Consider the following 19,713-nt stretch of genomic DNA (forward strand, 5'->3'; position numbering starts at 1 on the left):
ATATGCATTGGCATTTAGAAGGGGTCATGCACATGCATGTCTGATGTCAACGAGAGTCCCTAGATGACAAAGTAGAGTCCATGTCCAGGAGACAATTATGGAGTAGATAATAGGAAGAATATACAATCATTAGCAAAAATGGATGATGATGAAGGATTTCTAGTGCCTAGTTTGACTCACATCTTTTGACTTCCATTGCCTAGTTTGACTCAACGCTCATGCCTAGTTTGACTCACATCTTTTGACTCACACTGATTGCAAGTTTGTAAAGGTGCTCAGGGCATGTACATAGATGCATTTGTATGGCATATTACACATTTTTGGGCAATGGCTATCTGGGAGTCAATTGTAATAACAATAGTAATACTTATAATTGGTTGGAATCTACCCTCGAATCTACCCTATTGGCATAGTTATATATATATATATATATATATATATATATATATTCGAGTTTTTAATCTACTATTATAATATCTGTTATATTTTAGACGTAACTTTTTGGCCTCTTAAAGAAAGACATGGGACTTTCTCTCTCACAGAAATGCAGTCGATTTTCTAACCCTTCGCTTGCAATTTGCCCTCGTTGCGGAAGAAAACCCTAACTCGAAGAATTCTACCCTTATAAATGTCCTCTCCCAGCAAACGGCGCGAGATGGATGTTATGAAATTGTAAGTCCCTATTGTCTATGGACAGTTTTTATATCTGAAGAGATTATTAGAGCTTAGTTTGATGATTGATTCAATTGATGAGGAGTAAGGGTTAATAATCAGGGTTTGAACAATTAGGGTGTTTTTCTCTGCAGAATGATGAGCGATTACAAGGTGGAGATGTTAAACGATGGAATCGGCGAGTTCTTTGTGGAGTTTCACGGGCCGAAGGACAGTATGTAACGTTATCTATAGAAACCCTAATCGTTTCCCACCATTGTTACTGTGAAACCCTAATGGTTTTAGGATTGGATCTTACATCTGTAATTTTATTTTTTCGCGGGAACCTACATCTGTAATTTTATTTTATTTTTTCCCGGGAACTTACATCTGTAATTTTATAGACATTGCTCCTTAGCAACATATGTACACACGTACATATAAATATAGATGCTGCTCGTATGTACATGTATTTACATATCATACATATGTAAACATTGCCAGAAGGTACATGTATCTACATCTCATACATATGTAGACATTGCCCCTCAGCGATACATGTGATTCTGTGCATTTCAATTTACCCAGGAAGTAAGGATTCTGTCCAGTGCAGGTAGAATTTGACATTTATGCATCTACTAGGTTTTATTGATGGATTTCTGTTATTCAACCCTTGATTATGGAGCTGAATGCCCCTTGGCATTGTCTGCTGTTTGCTCAGGTCCATATCAAAATGGGGTTTGGAAAATACGTGTGGAGCTTCCTGACGCTTATCCATACAAGTCTCCTTCCATCGGTTTTGTGAATAAAATTTATCACCCAAATGTGGATGAGATGTAGGATTTTTATCAGCTCACTGTTTTGCTTCTCAAACATATATGCATGGATTGTCCAACCTGTATCTTTGTGTGCATGTGCGCGAGTGTGTGTGTTGCATGCATCCACACAACCTTATTTAATTTTGAGGGATTGCCACAGTGTATATATTGTATTTAATTAAGCTAATGGTTAATGGCTCTGAGATCTGCGCTTCCCGCCTTCCTTTGGTGCTTGAATGAGGGTCACAATCTGTCCTGAAACTGCCCAACATGCCCAGGACAGGTTGCAGGCATCCTTGAGGGGAAGACACCACTAGAGAAGACCTCCAGGAAGCGGTAGAAAACTGTCAGGTGGATTGAGAGCGAATTGACCAGCCAAGATGTGTCCCAGAGAGCTTCAATTCATTTGGCACAGCTTTAGGGTAGCTCCAAACAGCGGTGTATTGCACTTGGGTAGGCTTCATACTAACGGGTAGTAGCACATGAGCCCTGGGAAGCTTTCAAAGGTTCATGCAGTCCATGAACAGCAGCAATACAGCCCTGGTCCACTGAAAATAGCTTGTAAAAGGTATTGGCAGACATTAAAGGCTGGAATCAGAACCTTATGCTTTTACCCTCTTTGATGTGGCTTCTCCAGTAGATGCTTACTGTCACAAGTGCAACGAGCTTGCCTGATATAAGAACCACCTCACTGATACAGTGATACCTTTCACCACCTACATTTTGGCCTTGTGTGTTTTCTCTGCTGGAACAACTCCTGTTTAACTGTATCCTATGAATGGGATGGAATTGGTTACTGAAGATCAGTCACACCCTTTGTGGGTCTAATTTTTAAGGACACCCTGGTATCAAATTCTGTGCGAGTGCTTCATCTGTAGGGAAACCCAGGTGAGGCCTATGGCTAGACTGGAGGAACTTTGGTCAGCAATACAGCTGGTTGGGGAGCCTGCCATTTCATGTGTGTTTAAGTCACATTTCCCTCAAGCTTTGAAGCTTCACATTTTGTTGGCATGCATGCTATTACCACCAGTTATCAGCAAGTGTGCCTGCATGCAGATGCTTATATGTTTGGCTTGGAAGTTCTATAAAGAAACTCAATTAACTAAAAACATCAACCCCATTACATGGTATGGTGTTCAATGATGCAGGTCAGGCTCAGTTTGCTTGGACGTTATCAATCAAACTTGGAGTCCAATGTTTGGTAACATGCACATTTGAACAGTCAAGGTTTAGAACTTCAGATTCCTTTCATGGATGGAGGATTTTTTTCATGATTTGTTTAGGGCCTTCCTTTGAAAACCCTTTTTGCAGAGCTTGTAAATGTTTTTGAAGTGTTTCTTCCGCAACTGCTCCTGTACCCCAATCCGACTGATCCACTAAATGGAGAAGCTGCAGCGCTGATGATGAGGGATCGGGAGCAATATGAAAAGAAAGTGAAAGGTATGTCACCATTGTTCTACCCAAACACGTGATTTTTTCCTCATGAACATATCTTTCTTATCGACAATTGCAATGGGATGATACGCAGAGTATTGTGAGACATATGCTAAGGCAGAGGACATTGGGAATAGGCCTGAAGAAGATAGCAGTGATGGAGAAGTGAGTGATGATGATGAGTATATGTCGAGCGAAGAGGAAGTGGCAGGTCGATCAGACCCTTGATGGTCAGGCCAATTATGGGTCAAATATGAGGGCATGCCATGGCTAGATTTTTTATCATGACTTTCCTCTAACCACTTAAGTGTTCTCCATTCTGTACAGATTATTTTGTTTCAGTGTTTTTAGAAGTCTTTCAGGGAAGTGTATTTTAAGATCAGCCTGCTTACCGGTAATGGTCATTGTACAGCCTATTGTTTATTTGTAAAGCAAAAGGAGTCATCATCATGCTTTTTGTTGAAAATTTTGATGTCTGAGCTCCTCAGATGTTGTCAATCAAAGTGCAGTGTAAAAAATTATTGAACCTCAAGCCAAGTTAAGTTTGCACTGTCTTTGTTGAGTTATGGAAATAATCTGAGCTTTCCATTGGTATATGTCTCTGCCGAAGTAGCAGGCATGCAGATATTTTTTGATATCCTTGGTCTAGGTGCGTGTGTGAGCTCCTCTCATGTTGTTAAAGTGTAGTGTAAAAAGTTATTGAATTTCGAAAATAGCCTACTAAGGGTTTTGTTGAGTTTTGCGAATAGTATGAACTTTCTATTGGTATATGTATCTGTCGTTCGTATTAGCAGGCATGCATATTTTTTTTTGTATGTCCTTGTCTGAGTTGATGTAAGTGTGTGTGTGCAGATGCTGCCCATCGCCGGTGGGGTTGGGGGGGCAGGCACGTGCCTTCATCATGGCTCAGTAAAGTGGACATATCTTTTTGCATGAACCTGCACCCACTGTTGGGACAATGAGCATATCAGTGGGGATGTCATAGCACATAGTCTATGCCATGCATGGTGGAATTGATGGTTTGAAGCTTTGGGAGTGTCTGAATCTGGTTCAAATTTGTGAGGAATTGTTTCATATCACATGAAATGTATCAACATGTTGCCTGTTGTTCAGGATAAGAAGTTGCTTGTTGATATGTTTTAGGTTGTTGAAAGTTGCACATTGGAAAAATTTAAGACCCCGTCTTCCCATGATCAGATTTAGGTCAGTAGCAGTTGATTTTAGTTTCAACAATTAAAATAGAAAGTGCGTGGAGACTCAGGTTAAAAGCTTGAGTGGATATCCATTTCCACAATTATTTACCTTTGTACCTGTCAGCCAGTGTTCCTAGAGGGGGACTTCCGCGTGTTGTGTTCCCATTTCAAAGCCTCCAGCCAGTCTTTTGGACAACTTGATTGAAATGGTTAAGGTGCAAACTCATCACTACGGATTTGCTATATTAGAGTTTGCATCCTACTTGATCCTTAGCCATAGGGGTTGGTGGCACCCTCAAATTATTTCAGCTGTGCTCTCCTTGAACATTGGTTGAAGCTATTGGATGGTTCTCAAAATAATCAGTCAGTCAAGCTTCTCTGACTTCTTTTCCTGCTTGAGGAGCAGAGTGTTCGGTTATGGTTGGTTGTGCTAAATATGGCTAAACCAAGAGTAGAATACTCATCAAAATATTTAAGCACGAATGCAAGAAAAGTCTGATCTTACTTGCATAAAAGACAATTCATGGTGCAATATAAAAAGGGTGGCATTAAGTGGGAGAATTTGAATGTACAAAACTATAGTTTGAAACCCAAAGCCAACATGAACTTGACCTCAATTAGAACAAAGTAGTATTAATGTGATGCATATCCAAGTGTATCAGGATGCAAAACGTTTTGTTTAATTGCAACATATAAAACTCTTGCATGGCCAGTAAAGAGGGATAACCAAGGATGGGTAGCCACACTAATATGAGACGAGTAAGAAAGAAGAGGAAATCTGATGTAACTCAATTCACTTTGCTTAAAGCTCAGTATGCTTTTTATCATGCCTTTGCAACTATGCTTTTGTTGTGTTCTTTACTTCTTACGCTTGCTGTATCTTGTCTTTTTGGCTTGCCTTTGTAAAAGATAGGACTAAGAGATACTTCCTATTCTCTTGCTTAAGGAGCCTTAAAAGTTGAAAGGTGAAATATATATATATATATATATATATATATATATATATATATATATATATATATATATATATATATCCCTTCCTTCAATAGAGGCAAGTCCCCTTGGAGACTTCTTCTGTTGTTTCTTCTTACCTTTTGTCACACCCCAAGGATACATGGTTTTGAGGAATATACATTGTGTATGTATATATATATGTATACATACACACACTTGAAAGTTGAATACATTTCGTGTATGTATACATTTTTATCATGTAATTATATATATATATATATATATATATATATATATCACACACTTAATAAATAGTACATCTCTAATTGTAAACACTAAGATCACCCTTAAAATGGTATATTGTGCACACATGTGATATCATACACTTCACATGGTCTACACTTATCTTAGGGTATGTGGAGAACAGCCACAATGCAGAGAAGCAGCGTAAAAGCTTTACAAAAATATATTAAGCAATAATATAAAGTTTTAGGCCTACCAAAAATATAAAATACTATTTGGTATGTATAAAAGTATGAGGCCTTAGCCTTATAAAAATATTGATACTTAAATATGAAACCATAAAAGGTGTTCACATGTCTTATAAAATATCTCATATTGGTCTAACACATGTTCCATCCATGATTAACACATAATCTACCACTCAATCTTCGTTTATATCCAAAAAATATTAATCAGTGCGCACACAACTGATTAAACACATTAATCTTGATCATATCATACCAGCGAACAGTTTATTAAACACATTAATCCTGGTAGACATCATACTAGGACACATAACTTGATTAATCCTGGTAGATGATATAAATAAACACATTAATCTTGGTAGATAGATGATATAAATAAAAGGTGCATCCATAATAAAATATCTTGAAAATAAAATAATAAGAGTCCCTCCAATCAGTACACATAGCTTAATTAAACACATTAATCTTGGTAAGATTATATAAATACACATTAATCCTAGTAGATGATAGAAATAAAAGGTACATTCACAATAAAATATCTTGAAAATAAAATAATAAGAGTCTCTCCATTATTTTATTTTCGAGATATTTTTTTGGATGCGTCTTTTATTTATATCATCTACCATGATTAATGTGTTTAATCAAGTTGTGTATGTTGGTATGATGTCTACCAAGATTAATATGTTTAATCAGCTATGTGCGTTGATACTACTGTCAGGACCTTTATGACACTTGGAGAAGAAACTCTAATTTTCAATCAAAAAAATTAGAGCATAACATATACTTGCATAAATTAAAAGTATAAATCTTAATAAACAAAATTAAAATAAACAAAGTGAGATGGAGAATAGAGTAGAGGTCATAGTCAACACAAGATTGGGTTGAATCTCCCTTAGGATGAGTGTGGCCCTTGTACCACTCATTGATATTTATATGTATTAGAAAAAGCTTGCTGTTAACCTATGGGTGGCGGACATTGAGACGTATTACTTTTTACGTCATATAATTATTTTACGTATTCTGAGTTATGGGCCGGGCTTGTCGGCACCACATGTAAAGGGTAAGGGAATTGGGTGATCGCCGATGAGAGGCACACCTCTAATTTCATCAGGATAAGGGTTAGGATAGGCCGACCATGTGTGGACGCCCATGTGTGAACGGCCAGGTCACATATAAAAATCAAATGTAACCTAAAACCTCTCATTCTCTAAGTGTTGAATACAAGGAGTGCCCTTGCTTCATCTTCTCCATCTCCTTCTTCAACGTGTGTGTGTGTGTGAGAGAGAGAGGGAGAGAGTGTGTAGCGATAGAGCATTGTGTGGCGGCACGGCAGCGGCGAGGCGGCTCCTTCTTCATTGCGGCGCGAGAATCCTTCAATCACGACGGCGGTCTAAGCGGTGAGTGACACACCATTGCTCCTTGTTTTGAGCTTGCTGGTTTCCTGGTTGTGTGCTTGCAGCCATCTGTGGCTCGCACACGGTGCTTGGCAAGTCCCTAGCTCCGACGACACGTGCAACAAAAGTGCACATTTTTGGCGCTGCTGCCAGGGAATTGCCCTGCACCAAGCTCCAGATGCAGCTCGGGCTGCTGTTTGAAGTCTATTTTATCCTGCAGGAAAGGCAAAGAGAGGCGTGTTTGTGTGTTAGCTGCTGTTCTTCAGTCACTTTTCAGTTCTGTTCTTCAGTCACTTTTCAGTTCTGTTTTCTTCATTTTCTGGTGTGTTAGCTGCTAGACATAGAGGGAATCTACACCTTTCAAATGCTTTTCGTAAACACATCAAGTGCTCGTCCCAAGAGGAATGAACACAAAGATCATCTAGGAAGGCTTCACAAAAGTCCCTTAGATATTCCTTAAAGGCTGTGTTTATCAATCGTTAGAATGTTGCAGGTGCATTGGTTAAGCCAAAGGCCATGACGCGAAAGGCAAACACTCCAAACTCCGTTATAAAAGTTGTTTTAGCTTGGTCCTCTACTGCAATTGTGATCTGATTATAACCAAAGTACCCGTCTAAAAAGCTATAAGCCTCCTTGCATGCAACTCTTTCAAGCACATGTTCCGAATACGACAAGGGGTAATGATCTCTTCTGGTGGCTGCATTAACCTTTTAAGATCAACACACACTCTGATTTTTCTTTGGTACAATGACTATCGGAGAAACCCATTCTGAGTGCTCAATAGGGTATATGAATCCACATTTTATAAGATTTTCAATTTCCTCTTGTACAGTCTTTACATACTTAGGATTCATTGGGTAGGGACGTTGCTGGACTGGTTTAGCAGTGCTAATCATTGGAATTGTGTGTTGCACCACAGAGGGTGGAACACCCTTCATATCATGGTATGTCCAAGCAAATATGTCCTTGAATTCTTTAAGAAGCATCTTAAGTAGTGTAGCTTCTTCCGTCTTGGTGAGGTCTTGAGCAATAAAAACTGGTTCAGACTCCTCACCTGGATCTGCTAGTTCTATCTCCTTAACTACCGCCGGGCCATCGTAGACACTGCTACTCCCATTGGTAGGCGTTCATTGGGCTTTTGTGTAGATGACTTTACGTTCCCCCGTGGTGGTAAAAGATTTGAAAGGCTCGGGTGCGGGGTGTAAGTCTACCGGTTCTTGTTGTGCCATGCTCTTTTCTTTAAATTCCGCTTCCTTTTGTTGCTGAGCTAACTCTCGGTTTTGACGCCTTCTCGGAGTACGACTTAGTTTCAGCTTCTCTTCAATTTCTAATTGCGCGATGTCATGAGGTTGTGGACTACACCACATGACACTTTGGAGGTATTCTCCCCAATTATCCACTAACTTCCGCGATGAGCGTCATATGCTCCTACATAACTAAGCCATTCTGCTCTTTGTTTATTCTAGCTCGTACATTAGCTCGATAGCGTTGTCGCTTATGTCTCGTCTTCTTCTTACCTAGTTTCTGATTTTTGTTTATATCAGATTCAGACTCACTTGATTGATATTCACTTGTGTCCCCCCCTCACTTGGGTGAATATTCAATTCATACCCCCTATCAAGCTCAGAGTCAGTTTCTTCTTGAGATTCAGACTCGAAGTCGCATTGGTCAGCGTCTTCGCTACTTTCAGTGTCAAGGGAGTTTGCCACTTTCTTGCCATCAGAAGTCAAGTGCATAACACCTATCATGTTTACTGGCACTAATGGTGGCATATCTTGCCCCCCAGGTGTTACCCAACTTGTGCCTCTATTTCCCCATGTGTCTATGGTTGCCGCTAGGTGTACCCAATCTACGTTATATCTGACTCAGTCATGCCCGGTAGGACATCAATATAAGGAGAATCTTTCCCATCATCGGTCTCTTTTTTGCATGTATAGCAATACTTTAATGGGACTGAGTGAATAGTGGTATCCGATCGATTATCAATGATAACCTTGCTTCCTAAAGGATGCGCGGACCACTCTGAAGATCAACTCGAATGACAGTCCTGGAATTGTAAGTAGACATGGTTTTTCAACCAGTCATGCACCATTTGTGCTTCCCTCATAAAGGGACGTCCCTCATGAAGGGACGTCCTATGATCATTTGATATGGCATAGGATGCTTAGAGAAATCCATTACAATGAAGGTATGCCTTACCTTGTATATCCCAGAACCTTGATCTTAAGGTCCCTTAGCATTCCAATAGGTTTAGCTATAGTTCCGTTTGCCATCTTAACCACTATGTTTGTGACTTCTAGGTGAGGTATTCCCATAGATTCCCAGCAGTTTTAGTCATAATGCTCACTCCAGCACCACCATCAAGGATTCCCTTTAGAGTTAATCCCTTGGTAGTAATGGGGAGGGTTGCATTAGATTCGTCACCTTCAAAGTACTGTCCCAACTTGTTAACAAGTATTTCAACGACCGAGTCTTCATCTAGGTTGGGCTGTTCAGAGGACATGAAATCCATTAGTTTGGACACATTCAACGGTACTTTTTGAGATATCGGCCCCTGACTAGGGGCTGGTGAAGATGGAATCACTTCCCCTTTGATGGGGTCAGGCATTCCCTCACTAAACATTCTTTCAAGCAAGAAGGGTGTCTGCCCACTTTTTGATGTCCTATCCTCACTTTCTTCCCGAATGATAATAGGTATAGCTAACGGTTTATGGCTCCTGTGAGGCTGAACTTGCGTAGGAAACATTGTGTCTGGAATCTTGATTATTCTAGGTTATGGCTCCAGTTCTCTTTGTGTTTCTTCCACCAAACCCTTTTAAGTGTTGTACTCGTTCAATCTCCTCTATTGGGTTTGGGTAAGTCCCAATCCTTTTCTTGAGGGTTTTTGGCCCACGTGGCTTGTCTTTGAGAGTCTCAGTCAATCTGGGTAGCCGAGAGGGCATGTTGTGGGGCAGGAGGAGTTTCCTTTTGTTTCCCCCGATTTATGTCTTTGCTTGATTCTCCTTCGTTGCGCTCCCGAGTGGGTTCCTCCCTTAAAGTAGTGGCTTTAGTCCCCATGGTTTCTATTGAATCAGAATCATCTTCAGGATTATTCATATACACAGGGTCATCTCCTATCCCTATATTAGTCTTTGAACTAGGTTTGGAGCTTGTGGCATTAAGCGATCTCTTCCGTCGCGTTTTCTTTTTCTTTGCTCGAGCAATTGATGCAGTATCCCTCTCTTCAAGAATGTAGTTTTGATTTTGAAGCATTGACCGTGTGACTACATTTGTGGGTACAACAGGTGTGGTTCCTAGTGCCTCATTGGTGACCTCAACCAAATTCAATGGCGTAATCTTGCTTGGATTATGTGGACATTGAGGAATCAAATGATCTATGCCACAACGATTACATGTAAGTACCGGCATTCCCGACGTGCTCCCTTGATTTGGTTGCATTTGAGTAGCGATCTTCTGTAGCCTATTAGGGCACTCCGCTACACGATGCCGTCCACCCACAATCGTAGCATTGAAGAGGTGGTCTCCTGGCAAAGGTATTAAGGTTTGCCCTCTTGTCGAGATGATATACAGGCTTGATTGATCCTCCATGTAATACTGGGGAGTCATTTCAAACGTATCAATCCCCATATGGAACAGTGGGGTCTATATCTTCATAATCCCCACACACACTATGTGACTCACAACCCATCTGGTTTATAGGGGTAACCCTCGGAGAGAGGCGGAGGTTGTGGTCCTAGCACTGGCGGTGGTAACGGCACAGACTGGACTAAATTTGGGTTCCTTGGAACTATGTGTTGTGACGGTTGCTCGACAGGTGGTGTAGGCATCAGTGCGGGTACTTGAGGTGGTGTGTTTGACCAGGCTAGTGGTGCCTAATTTGCTATCATACGCTTAAGTACTAGGCAATCCTTAGATTGATGGCCATATTTACCACATGTATTACAAGTCCCATTGAATTTAACTCTGAATGTGGGACATTCACTTGTGCTATGTGGTCCTAAGCAAACCGAACACCATTGTTGCTCTCTTCTTGGGTATATATGACTATTTTGAGAAGCTCGATTACCCCTAAAGTATTCTTGGAGAGCCTTAGTATTATAGACATTTCGGATATCTTGGGCTCCTTGGCAATAGGTTTTACAATCATTGGCTCGTGCCCAGATTCTTGCAAACTAACAGACTTTGTCTCCGAAGATACCTTTTTACCTGCAATCATCAAGTTGTCTTCTAATAACTGGATTGCATTAGCAGTGACTGCTTCCCACGTCGTAAGACCTCTAATGACTAGGCCATTGTATATGTTCTCGTGGCGCAATCCGGTGAATCTATCAAGAAGTTGGTTATTATTGAAGCGCTCATCGGGAATACAACGAGAATTTAGATGCTTTAGTCGACTAATAAAGTCTCTCACTGACTCTCCTTCCTCGCGTTCAGCTTTTTGGAGTTGAGATGCTACACCCCAAAGCACACCCTCACGTATGTATTCTTTCAAGAACAATCTCTTGAGAGTGGGATAGTGAGTACGCTCTTCAACCCTTAAAGTTCGATACCAATCTCTGGCTTTTCCACTCAAGGTTAAGCCTAAGGTCTCATTGTGCTCCTCCAAGGAATCACACACGTGTTCAAAAACTTCAATGTGCTTCCTAACATCTTTGTCACACCACTGAAGTTCTGAGTAAGCTTGGCAACTTGTACCGCCTTGCTTCTAGGCTCTCTTTCAGGTATGCCACACATGTTTTCCGCAAAAGATCGTCTGATCTTTGAGCAAACGCTGCTAGATCACCTAAGTGAGCAGGCATAGCTGGTGGAGGCACTTCTGGGATGGCCTGGTTGACAGGAGTTAGCGTTGGTCTTGGTATGTATGTAGCTGACGCAGGATATGATATGTAACTAGGCATAGCTCCTCTTGGATAAGGGTTCTGATAAGGCATTCGTGGAGCATACGCCATTGGCATAACAGGAGGCGTAGGAGCTACATAAGCATGAGTAGCGATAGGTACATATGGTCGATATGCACTGGTACGCACTGTTGTAGGTACTGTACCACTAGATAGCGGTGTTGTACTAACTACAGTGGTAACGAGTGCACTTTCCATCATGCTCATCATCGGAGTAGGCATTGTGGATTCCCTAATGGAAAGTTGAGCCAAAGTTGGAAAGCTAAAGTTACTGCTCGTGGGCTCAACCTGCATTGAGACTCCAGGCAAAACAACATACGAAGGATCTACGAGACTCACCGAGTCTCCAATTGTGACAGGGTTGGTTGTTTAGCCTTGCCCGTATCCAAAAATCTCATAGGGTCAATTGAAACTAGGTTCACTCCCCTATTCTGCCTCTCTCGAATTGGATAATTTTATGGATAACTTCACATATCATTTGTTGTTGTTCATCTAGATTGGTGGCACTAGATGTAGATCGTATGACTTCTAACCAACCTACATGGTATGTGTAACCCGTGTATAGGTCAGTCAGAGTCTCCGTGTGTAGGTCATATTCCCAATTTTTATTGAGAAATATCCCATCCAAACTTGGTGTGCCAAAAGGTTCTCTCGAAGTGGGCGCAATGTCACTTCTTGTGGTTTGACTTCCAGGGGCCTCTACTTTAGGAAGAGCATCAGAAGGTGGTAGCTCAGTAGGGCCTTCATTAAATGAAGTGGGTAGAATATCCACATGGACACTCTTTGGGAGGGCAGGGTCTACATGAGATGTGAATGGCGAATCTACTTCCCCACCTCCTTCGTTTACTTCACTTGTCATCACAGGTTCAGAGCGCGTAGCTCTACTAAAAGTCTCTATTAGACGATTGAACATGCTAGATCCGAGTTGTGGGGCCCAAACTGGCACGTTTTGGCTTGCTTCCTCAGAGTTCTGGGTAGGATGCCCTTCCATGACTTCACAGTCAGAGGAAGACGAGTCACTAGCCGCTATTTATGGATCTTGGGTTGCACTTCCTTGGGTTCCAACTAAAGGCCAAGATGCTAACGTGGAGGGATGGTGTGAGCCTACGTAAACTGAAACGCTTTCTAGTTGCTCAAACTCTAGCACCCGACTAGAGCATAGATGCATGTGACGTGGGTAGCCTACGGGCGTTGGTAACTACCATTGAAGCCCACACAAGTGGTCTCTCAGGTGTTTCGCACCTCGTTTTTACTTGTTTTTGTCTTGTTTTCAACTCGTTTTTACCCCCTTACTTATGGTCGAAATTGGACTAAGATGTGTGATAGCTCAAGACACAAGCGTATCGTTCAAGGGGTCCTAGCATGCTTTACAGCACAGTGTTCGCCTATCCGGAGCTCTCGTGGCCCCTCAGAACACTCTATTTGTGCCTGTGGGGGGAAAGGTGAAGGCTTTGTCCCACATGCCCACTCCACTCCTTGAGGGATAGACTATATAGAGAACTTCACTCCCCTTAAGCTCTCACTTGAAAGAAAGCTATGGAGGCTCACTCTCCTATATTATATATTAAAAGACCGAGGCCGGGGTCGGGGGTCGGGGTCAATTGGGGGTTTTTTCTTTTTCAATTTTTTTTTCAATAAAAATTTTATTTTCACACGGGTTGGTTTTTTTTTTTGCTTGGAAAATATTTTTAGAAAATGTGCACCTCGGGCGCCGCAGCACAGCGCGCAGCAGCAGCAGCTCTTCTGCATCTCATTGAATCCTTTCAAATGCCAATTCTAGGTTAAACACGGAGTTATTCTAGGGCATATAGTGTCCAAAAATGGGATTTCCACCGACGAAAGTAAAATCAAGGTCATTCTGGAATCGCCCCCACCCACAAACTATAAGGGAGTCCAGCGCTTTATGGGCCATGTTGATTATTATCGAAGGTTTATTTTATTCTTTACTAAGATAGCTCGACCATTGTACAAGCTTCTCATCGAGTTTATTTGGACCGAAGATTGTGACTGTGCATATGAGTTATTAAAGAAGGCCCTGGCGAGTGCTCTAATCTTGCGAATGCCTAACTGGGATTTAATCTTCCATGTGCATATTGATGCATCAAAATTTGCTATTGGGTGTGTACTAACTCAACCTGGAGAACATAAACTAGACTACCCCATTAGCTTTGCCAGTCGCCCCCAGCAGTTGAATGATGCTGAAATGAACTACGCCACTATGGAGCGAGAAGGGTTGGCAATGATATATGCAGTAAAGAAATTTCGTTATTACCTTCTTGCCAAGTTTGTTTTCTATGTGGATCATCAAGCATTGTTGTATTTGGTGAACAAACCATGCTCCACAGGAAGAATCACACGATGGTTATTGATTCTTCTTGAGTTTGATTTCACTGTTGTTTTGTGAGACCTAGCAAAAAACATGTCATGGCTTATCATTTGTCTTGCATACCTAATGGTGAAGCTCCTACGGGAGTTGATGATGACTTACCTGACACTTCCTTGTTCATGGTGGTGGAGACAATGCTTGAATGGAGTGAGAAGATTGTTAACTTCTTGGTTAATGGCTTTCCACCCAAAGAGCTTCATAAAGATCTAGATCGAAGCTGATCAAGAAATGCGAACCCTATTGCCTAATGGCCGGGACTCTTTATAAAAGAGGGAAGGATGACGTTCTTAGGTGTTGTGCCGCCCGAGAGGATGAGTATCTATATATTTTGCAAGAGGCACATATGGGCGTAGCCGGTGGTCACTTTTTAGGAGACTTAACTGCGCGAAAGACATTGCAATCAGGGTATTGGTGGCCCACTATGTTCCGAGATGCATCACTTTTTGTGAAGGGTTGTGATGAATACCAATGCTACAAGAAACCCCAGCGGGGGCGGAAAGATCAGATGCCCCTACATCCAATTAAAGTAAACCAACCATTTGAAAAGTGGGGTTTAGACTTTGTAGGTCCAATTAGCCCAGCGGCTTGTAAAACACAATCTCGCTATATTATTGTGGCCACTGACTATGTGACCAAATGGGCTAAAGCGAAAGCGACACGTAAGGCAAATGCGAGGACAACAGCCAGGTTTCTCTTTGAAAATATAATCACACGCTTCGGTTGTCCTTTTGAACTTGTGAGCGACAATGGTACGCATTTTATAAATGAAGTGATTAAGGAGCTCACAACAAATTTCATGATATCCCATTATAAATCTACTCCTTATTATCCACAAGCGAATGGCCAAGCCGAGAGTACCAACAAGACCTTAATCTCTATTCTGACAAAGACAGTTGAGGCTCATCGCACGGATTGGGATCTAAAGCTTAAGGCTTTATGTCCCTTAGTAGAGTGTTTGTATATCCTTGAGCGGTTAGACGAAGAAAGACAATTGGCGGTGTACAATGCCCTTGTAGAGAAGGATAGAAGGAAGAAATGGTTTGATCGCCACCTGAAAGACAAGGACATCAAAGTTGGGAATAAATTCCTGATGTATGGAGTGTGTAACGAAAAGAAGAAGCTAAAATATGCTGGTAATAAGGGACCGTACAGAGTATGTGAAATTACCCCGCAAGGTACCATCCGAGTGGAGACTCTCGACGGAGTTGAAACCGTTGGATTCCTCAATGGGAGTAAATTCAAAAGATACTATGACCCCCTAAGCCAAGAGGAATTACATGCAATCCATCAAAAGAAGGCAGCTAAAGAACAGGATGAGCTTAAGAAGATATAAGCGAGAGTTGAAGCTAAAGAACGTCAGCAGCGTGTTAGGCGCCAACGAGAGGCCAACTTGGAGATTACGCAAGCATTTTTTGAGGAGGCAGAGGAGGATTCACTAGAATCTGACCCGCCTCTACGATACCCAATTGAGCTACAGAGTCCTTATGGCGGGGAGGTGCTATATAATGCATTATTGGATACGGGAGATCGACACAATTTGCTATCATATTTATGGAGTGTGGTGTCAACTTGGAAAACCACCCTTATCCAAGAGTACCATCCAAGTTAAGGGTATCAATAAGAAGAAACCACTGTCTTGGGAATTCTGCACGCTCTTGTTGCCTATGACAAGGGGACTGTGGTTCAAAGCTTTTTGGTTATGCCTGCTGGTACCATGGAGGGAACTGTAAACTTAGGGCGCAAATGGATGTTAGCTACCAAGTGCAATATTGATTGGGCAACCAAACGAGTTACAACGCAAGAACCAGCTCTCAGCCTGGCCACTCAGGGTCCCACACCTAAGCCATCAACTCTGGACAAAACGCTAGATAAGGAAAAATCACAAAGTCAAGTGGCTACACCATCTTTGATTGTTTGCCACCCCTCTAATGCTTCAATGCCAAGAGTGGAGACAGGCAGTGTGGTCCCCAAGGCTCCGCTTACTTTACCAAAGCATACAAATGGGTCCTAAAAGCTTCGTTTTAATGGCTACCTCTACTGCTCAATCTCATTCAGACAAGAAGCCTCATAGTAGTAGGAAAGTAGCTACCCGCCCCCCCTAGAAAAGGCAAGGTAACATCACGTTGGATTCCTAAAATATTATTAGCAGCCCAAGGGTACTACGAAGGGAATGACCAGATTTGGGTCCCTAAACATAAGCTGAATTCCTCTACATCGCCTATAAAATCTTGTAAGCCAAATGTTGCCACCCCAATGACAATTCAAGACCGAGGTAAGGGAAAGGTAATGGAGTACTCCACACCACTTCTTCCAGAGCTAGTTTGGATTCCCAAACGATATCGATCGATACCACCTAGCTCAGGAAGGGGGGAGTCACAGGAAGCTTCTAGCTCCTCATGCCATTCACACGTTGATATAGAAGTTTCTGCACGCTCTACACCTACCCTTGTCAATACCCACCAAGAAACCAATGAGTCTACGTCTCCCCTTGTAAATGTATCGTTGGAGGCCATATCCTCCGTTTGTTCATGGGAGCGTACACTACCATCTCTGCAACTTGATGTGGCCACAAGGGTCATAAAAAGCTATCTGCCCACATCACCACCTATAACCCACTAGACAAATTGGTTCCAAGGGGCTAAAACATCATTGCAAGAAATATGATCTACCCAAGGAAGGGGGGAGCATGTACTCACGTTCGACATTCTATTGCTTCCTCCCTAACCATCATTGTTGCAAGAAATATGATCTACCCAAGGAAGGGGGGAGCATGTACTCACGTTCGACATTCTATTGCTTCCTCCCTAACCTTCTTCCTGTTCATGTAACTTCCAAATTCGAGAGAATGTATATATATAGCTTCATACACAAAAAAGAAAAAAAAATAGTAAAAAGAGCAAGAGCACATTAAGAGGAGACTTATCCGCACACAATTAGAAACAAGATTGACCTGTCTTCATGAACCTACTGATGCTATATCTGTGTTTGCAGATATGGCAAATGCACGAGCATCACACACTTCATCCACTCCCACCTTTGGTGAGAGGTATCATCTGTACCTTTCTCAAATATTTCACATGTGCTATACCCTAGCTCCGACATGTGCAGCAAAAGCGCACACTTGCTTTTCAAAAAAGATAAAAATAAAGCACATGTGCTTTTGAGTTGTTTATGAGCATAAAAGCTCTACAAAAATAAAGCAAGCAATAATATAAAGCCTTGGCCCTACCAAAATATAAAATACTATTTGGTATGTACAAAGGTATGAGGCCTTAGCCTTTTAAAAATATTGATGCTTAAATATGAAACCATAAAAGGTGTTTACATGTCTTCTAAAATATCTCATAGTAGGGGCAAACACATGTTTCACCCGCGATTAACAGATAATCCACCACTTAATCTTCGCCTATATCCAAAATAATATTAGTCAGTGCACACAACTGATTAAACACCTTAATCTAGACCATATCATACCAATGCACATAGCTGATTAGACACATTAATCTTGGTAAATATCACACTAGCGCATATAGCCTGATCAAACACATTAATCTTGGTAGATGACATAAATAAAAGGCACATCCAAAATTAAATATCTCAAAAATAAAATAATGGGCGTCGCTCCATTATTTTATTTTCAAGATATTTTATTTTAGATGCGCCTTTTATATCATCCACCAAGATTAATGTGTTTAATCAACAGTATGATGTCTACCATGATTAATGTGTTTAATCAGCTTTGTGCGTTGATACTACTGTCAGGACCTTTATGACAATTGGAGAAGGAACTCTAATTCTCAATCACAAAAAATAGAGCATAATATATATATATATATATATATATACACAAATTAAAAACATAAACCTTAATAAACAAAATTAAAATAAACAAAGTGAGATGGAGACGATAATAGAGGTCATCGTCAACACAAGATTGGGTTGAATCTTCCTTGGGATGAATGGGACCCTTGTACCACTCACCCATGTTAATATGTATTAGAAAAAGCTTGCTTTTCAAAAAAGATAAAAATAAAGTACAAGTGCTTTTGAGTTTATGAGCGTAAAAACTCTACAAAAATATAGCAAGCAATAATATAAAGTCTTGGGCCTACCAAAACTATAAAATACTATTTGGTATATGACACATTAATCTTGGTAGATGATATAAATAAAAGGTGCATCTAAAATAAAATATCTTGAAAATAAAAGAATGGGCGTCCCTATAGAGGTTATGACTAACATAAGTGTTTAGAAAAGATGTAGTTGGAGGTAGTTGGAGGATGTGTTTATAGATGCAGTCATGGTTGTTTACAACAACTGAAAAGCATTAGAAGCATGGCAAACATTAGTAAGAAAAGATGTAGTTGGAGGTAGTTGGAGGATGTGTTTATAGATGCAGTCACGGTTGTTTACAACAACTGAAAAGCTTGTAGAAGCATGGCAAACATTAGTAAGGAACAAAAATACAACAAAATTTTGTTTCACAACAATGATACTTATGTTAGAAGCTCATTGATGGATTTTTAGGCGAAATGTGCCTTACTCATTGAAGTGTATGAGGTATTATACAAGCATCATTTTGAGACGTGTTTTCTTGGAGTGCACTCTCATCTTTTAGGCTATGCTTAGCTTGGGTGTGGTGATGATACACTATTTGCATTGAGACACTCTTCTCACACCAAATGCAACCAATGTTTTTGAACTAACAACACATTTGCAATTGGCAAGCATATATATAGTATGGCTTGGGATGGAAAGCCCTAACATGGAGTCCTCTCTCTCTCTAACAAGATAAGGTTGATGTGGATCTGAGTAAAGAGATGATTGAGGCCATGGAGAGGCCATGTTGTCAAGGATGTTTTTGATGAAGAAGGGTAACTCTCTTTTTTAATTCTTTTAATTCTCTAAAAAATATTTTACATTTTTTAAATTATTAATCATTTTGTTCTCTCTCTCTCTCTCTCGTCTTTTAATTTTGTAATAATTTGTTGTATTTTAACATCTTTAGGCATTTGAGATAGCAAGAAGGAACTACGTGGCCAATAAAAGGCATAAAAAATAGTAATGAGTTCGAGCCTATGACATAGCATACAACGCTGTGAAAAAAAGGTCTATTCTCTATACTTTCAACATTGAAAGTGATTTTCTAAATAGGGTGAGGGAATGTTCCCCTTTTTTTATAAGTTTAAGAACAGAATTGTGCTAATTCTCCCTCATACCCTGTGTATGGTCTTTGCGCCCCCCCTCCCCCCCCCACACACACACTTACAAATACAACTAGAGAAGATGAGTTGTAGTTGAAAAGATTAACTTAATCAAAGACTAATGTCGATTAACATGTTGTGCAAGGATTGTGTGAGAGGCTTCTTCTATATTCAAAGATAAGAGCATCTTCATTGTTCAAGACAATGAGTCTCAAAGTTCAATCAGGTGCACTCCAAAAAGTTGTCAGAGACTTGGATTGATTAACAAGAACTTGTACAATTTTCAAATATTT

The 19,713-nt window shown here is 40.8% G+C and overlaps 1 protein-coding gene and 1 pseudogene across 1 annotated transcript; both read left to right on the forward strand.

Annotated features, from left to right (window-relative positions):
- Positions 1-470: 470 nt before the first annotated feature.
- Positions 471-3,456, forward strand: LOC147638113 (ubiquitin-conjugating enzyme E2-23 kDa-like). The gene is made up of 6 exons (XM_086798023.1): positions 471-672; positions 807-886; positions 1,373-1,487; positions 2,618-2,670; positions 2,781-2,909; positions 2,998-3,456. The coding sequence occupies exons 1-6, from the start codon at positions 629-631 to the stop codon at positions 3,129-3,131; spliced, it is 555 nt and encodes a 184-aa protein (XP_086654149.1). The 5' UTR covers positions 471-628; the 3' UTR covers positions 3,132-3,456.
- An 8,199-nt stretch (positions 3,457-11,655) lies between these two features.
- LOC147638114 (uncharacterized) lies at positions 11,656-18,879 on the forward strand (annotated as a pseudogene).
- The last annotated feature ends 834 nt before the right edge of the window (positions 18,880-19,713 follow it).

The sequence above is a fragment of the Cibotium barometz genome, chromosome 5, assembly GCF_041138505.1.
Source record: "Cibotium barometz isolate CiBa-2024 chromosome 5, ASM4113850v1, whole genome shotgun sequence".
NCBI classification, from domain to species: domain Eukaryota; kingdom Viridiplantae; phylum Streptophyta; class Polypodiopsida; order Cyatheales; family Cibotiaceae; genus Cibotium; species Cibotium barometz.

Coding starts and splice junctions, on each gene's coding strand:
- LOC147638113 (XM_086798023.1), top strand. CDS start 629: ATGTCCTCTCCCAGCAAACGGCGCGAGATGGATGTTATGAAATT. Junction 887..1,372: donor GTTTCACGGGCCGAAGGACA/GTATGTAACGTT, acceptor CTGTTTGCTCAG/GTCCATATCAAAATGGGGTT. Junction 2,910..2,997: donor ATATGAAAAGAAAGTGAAAG/GTATGTCACCAT, acceptor GATGATACGCAG/AGTATTGTGAGACATATGCT.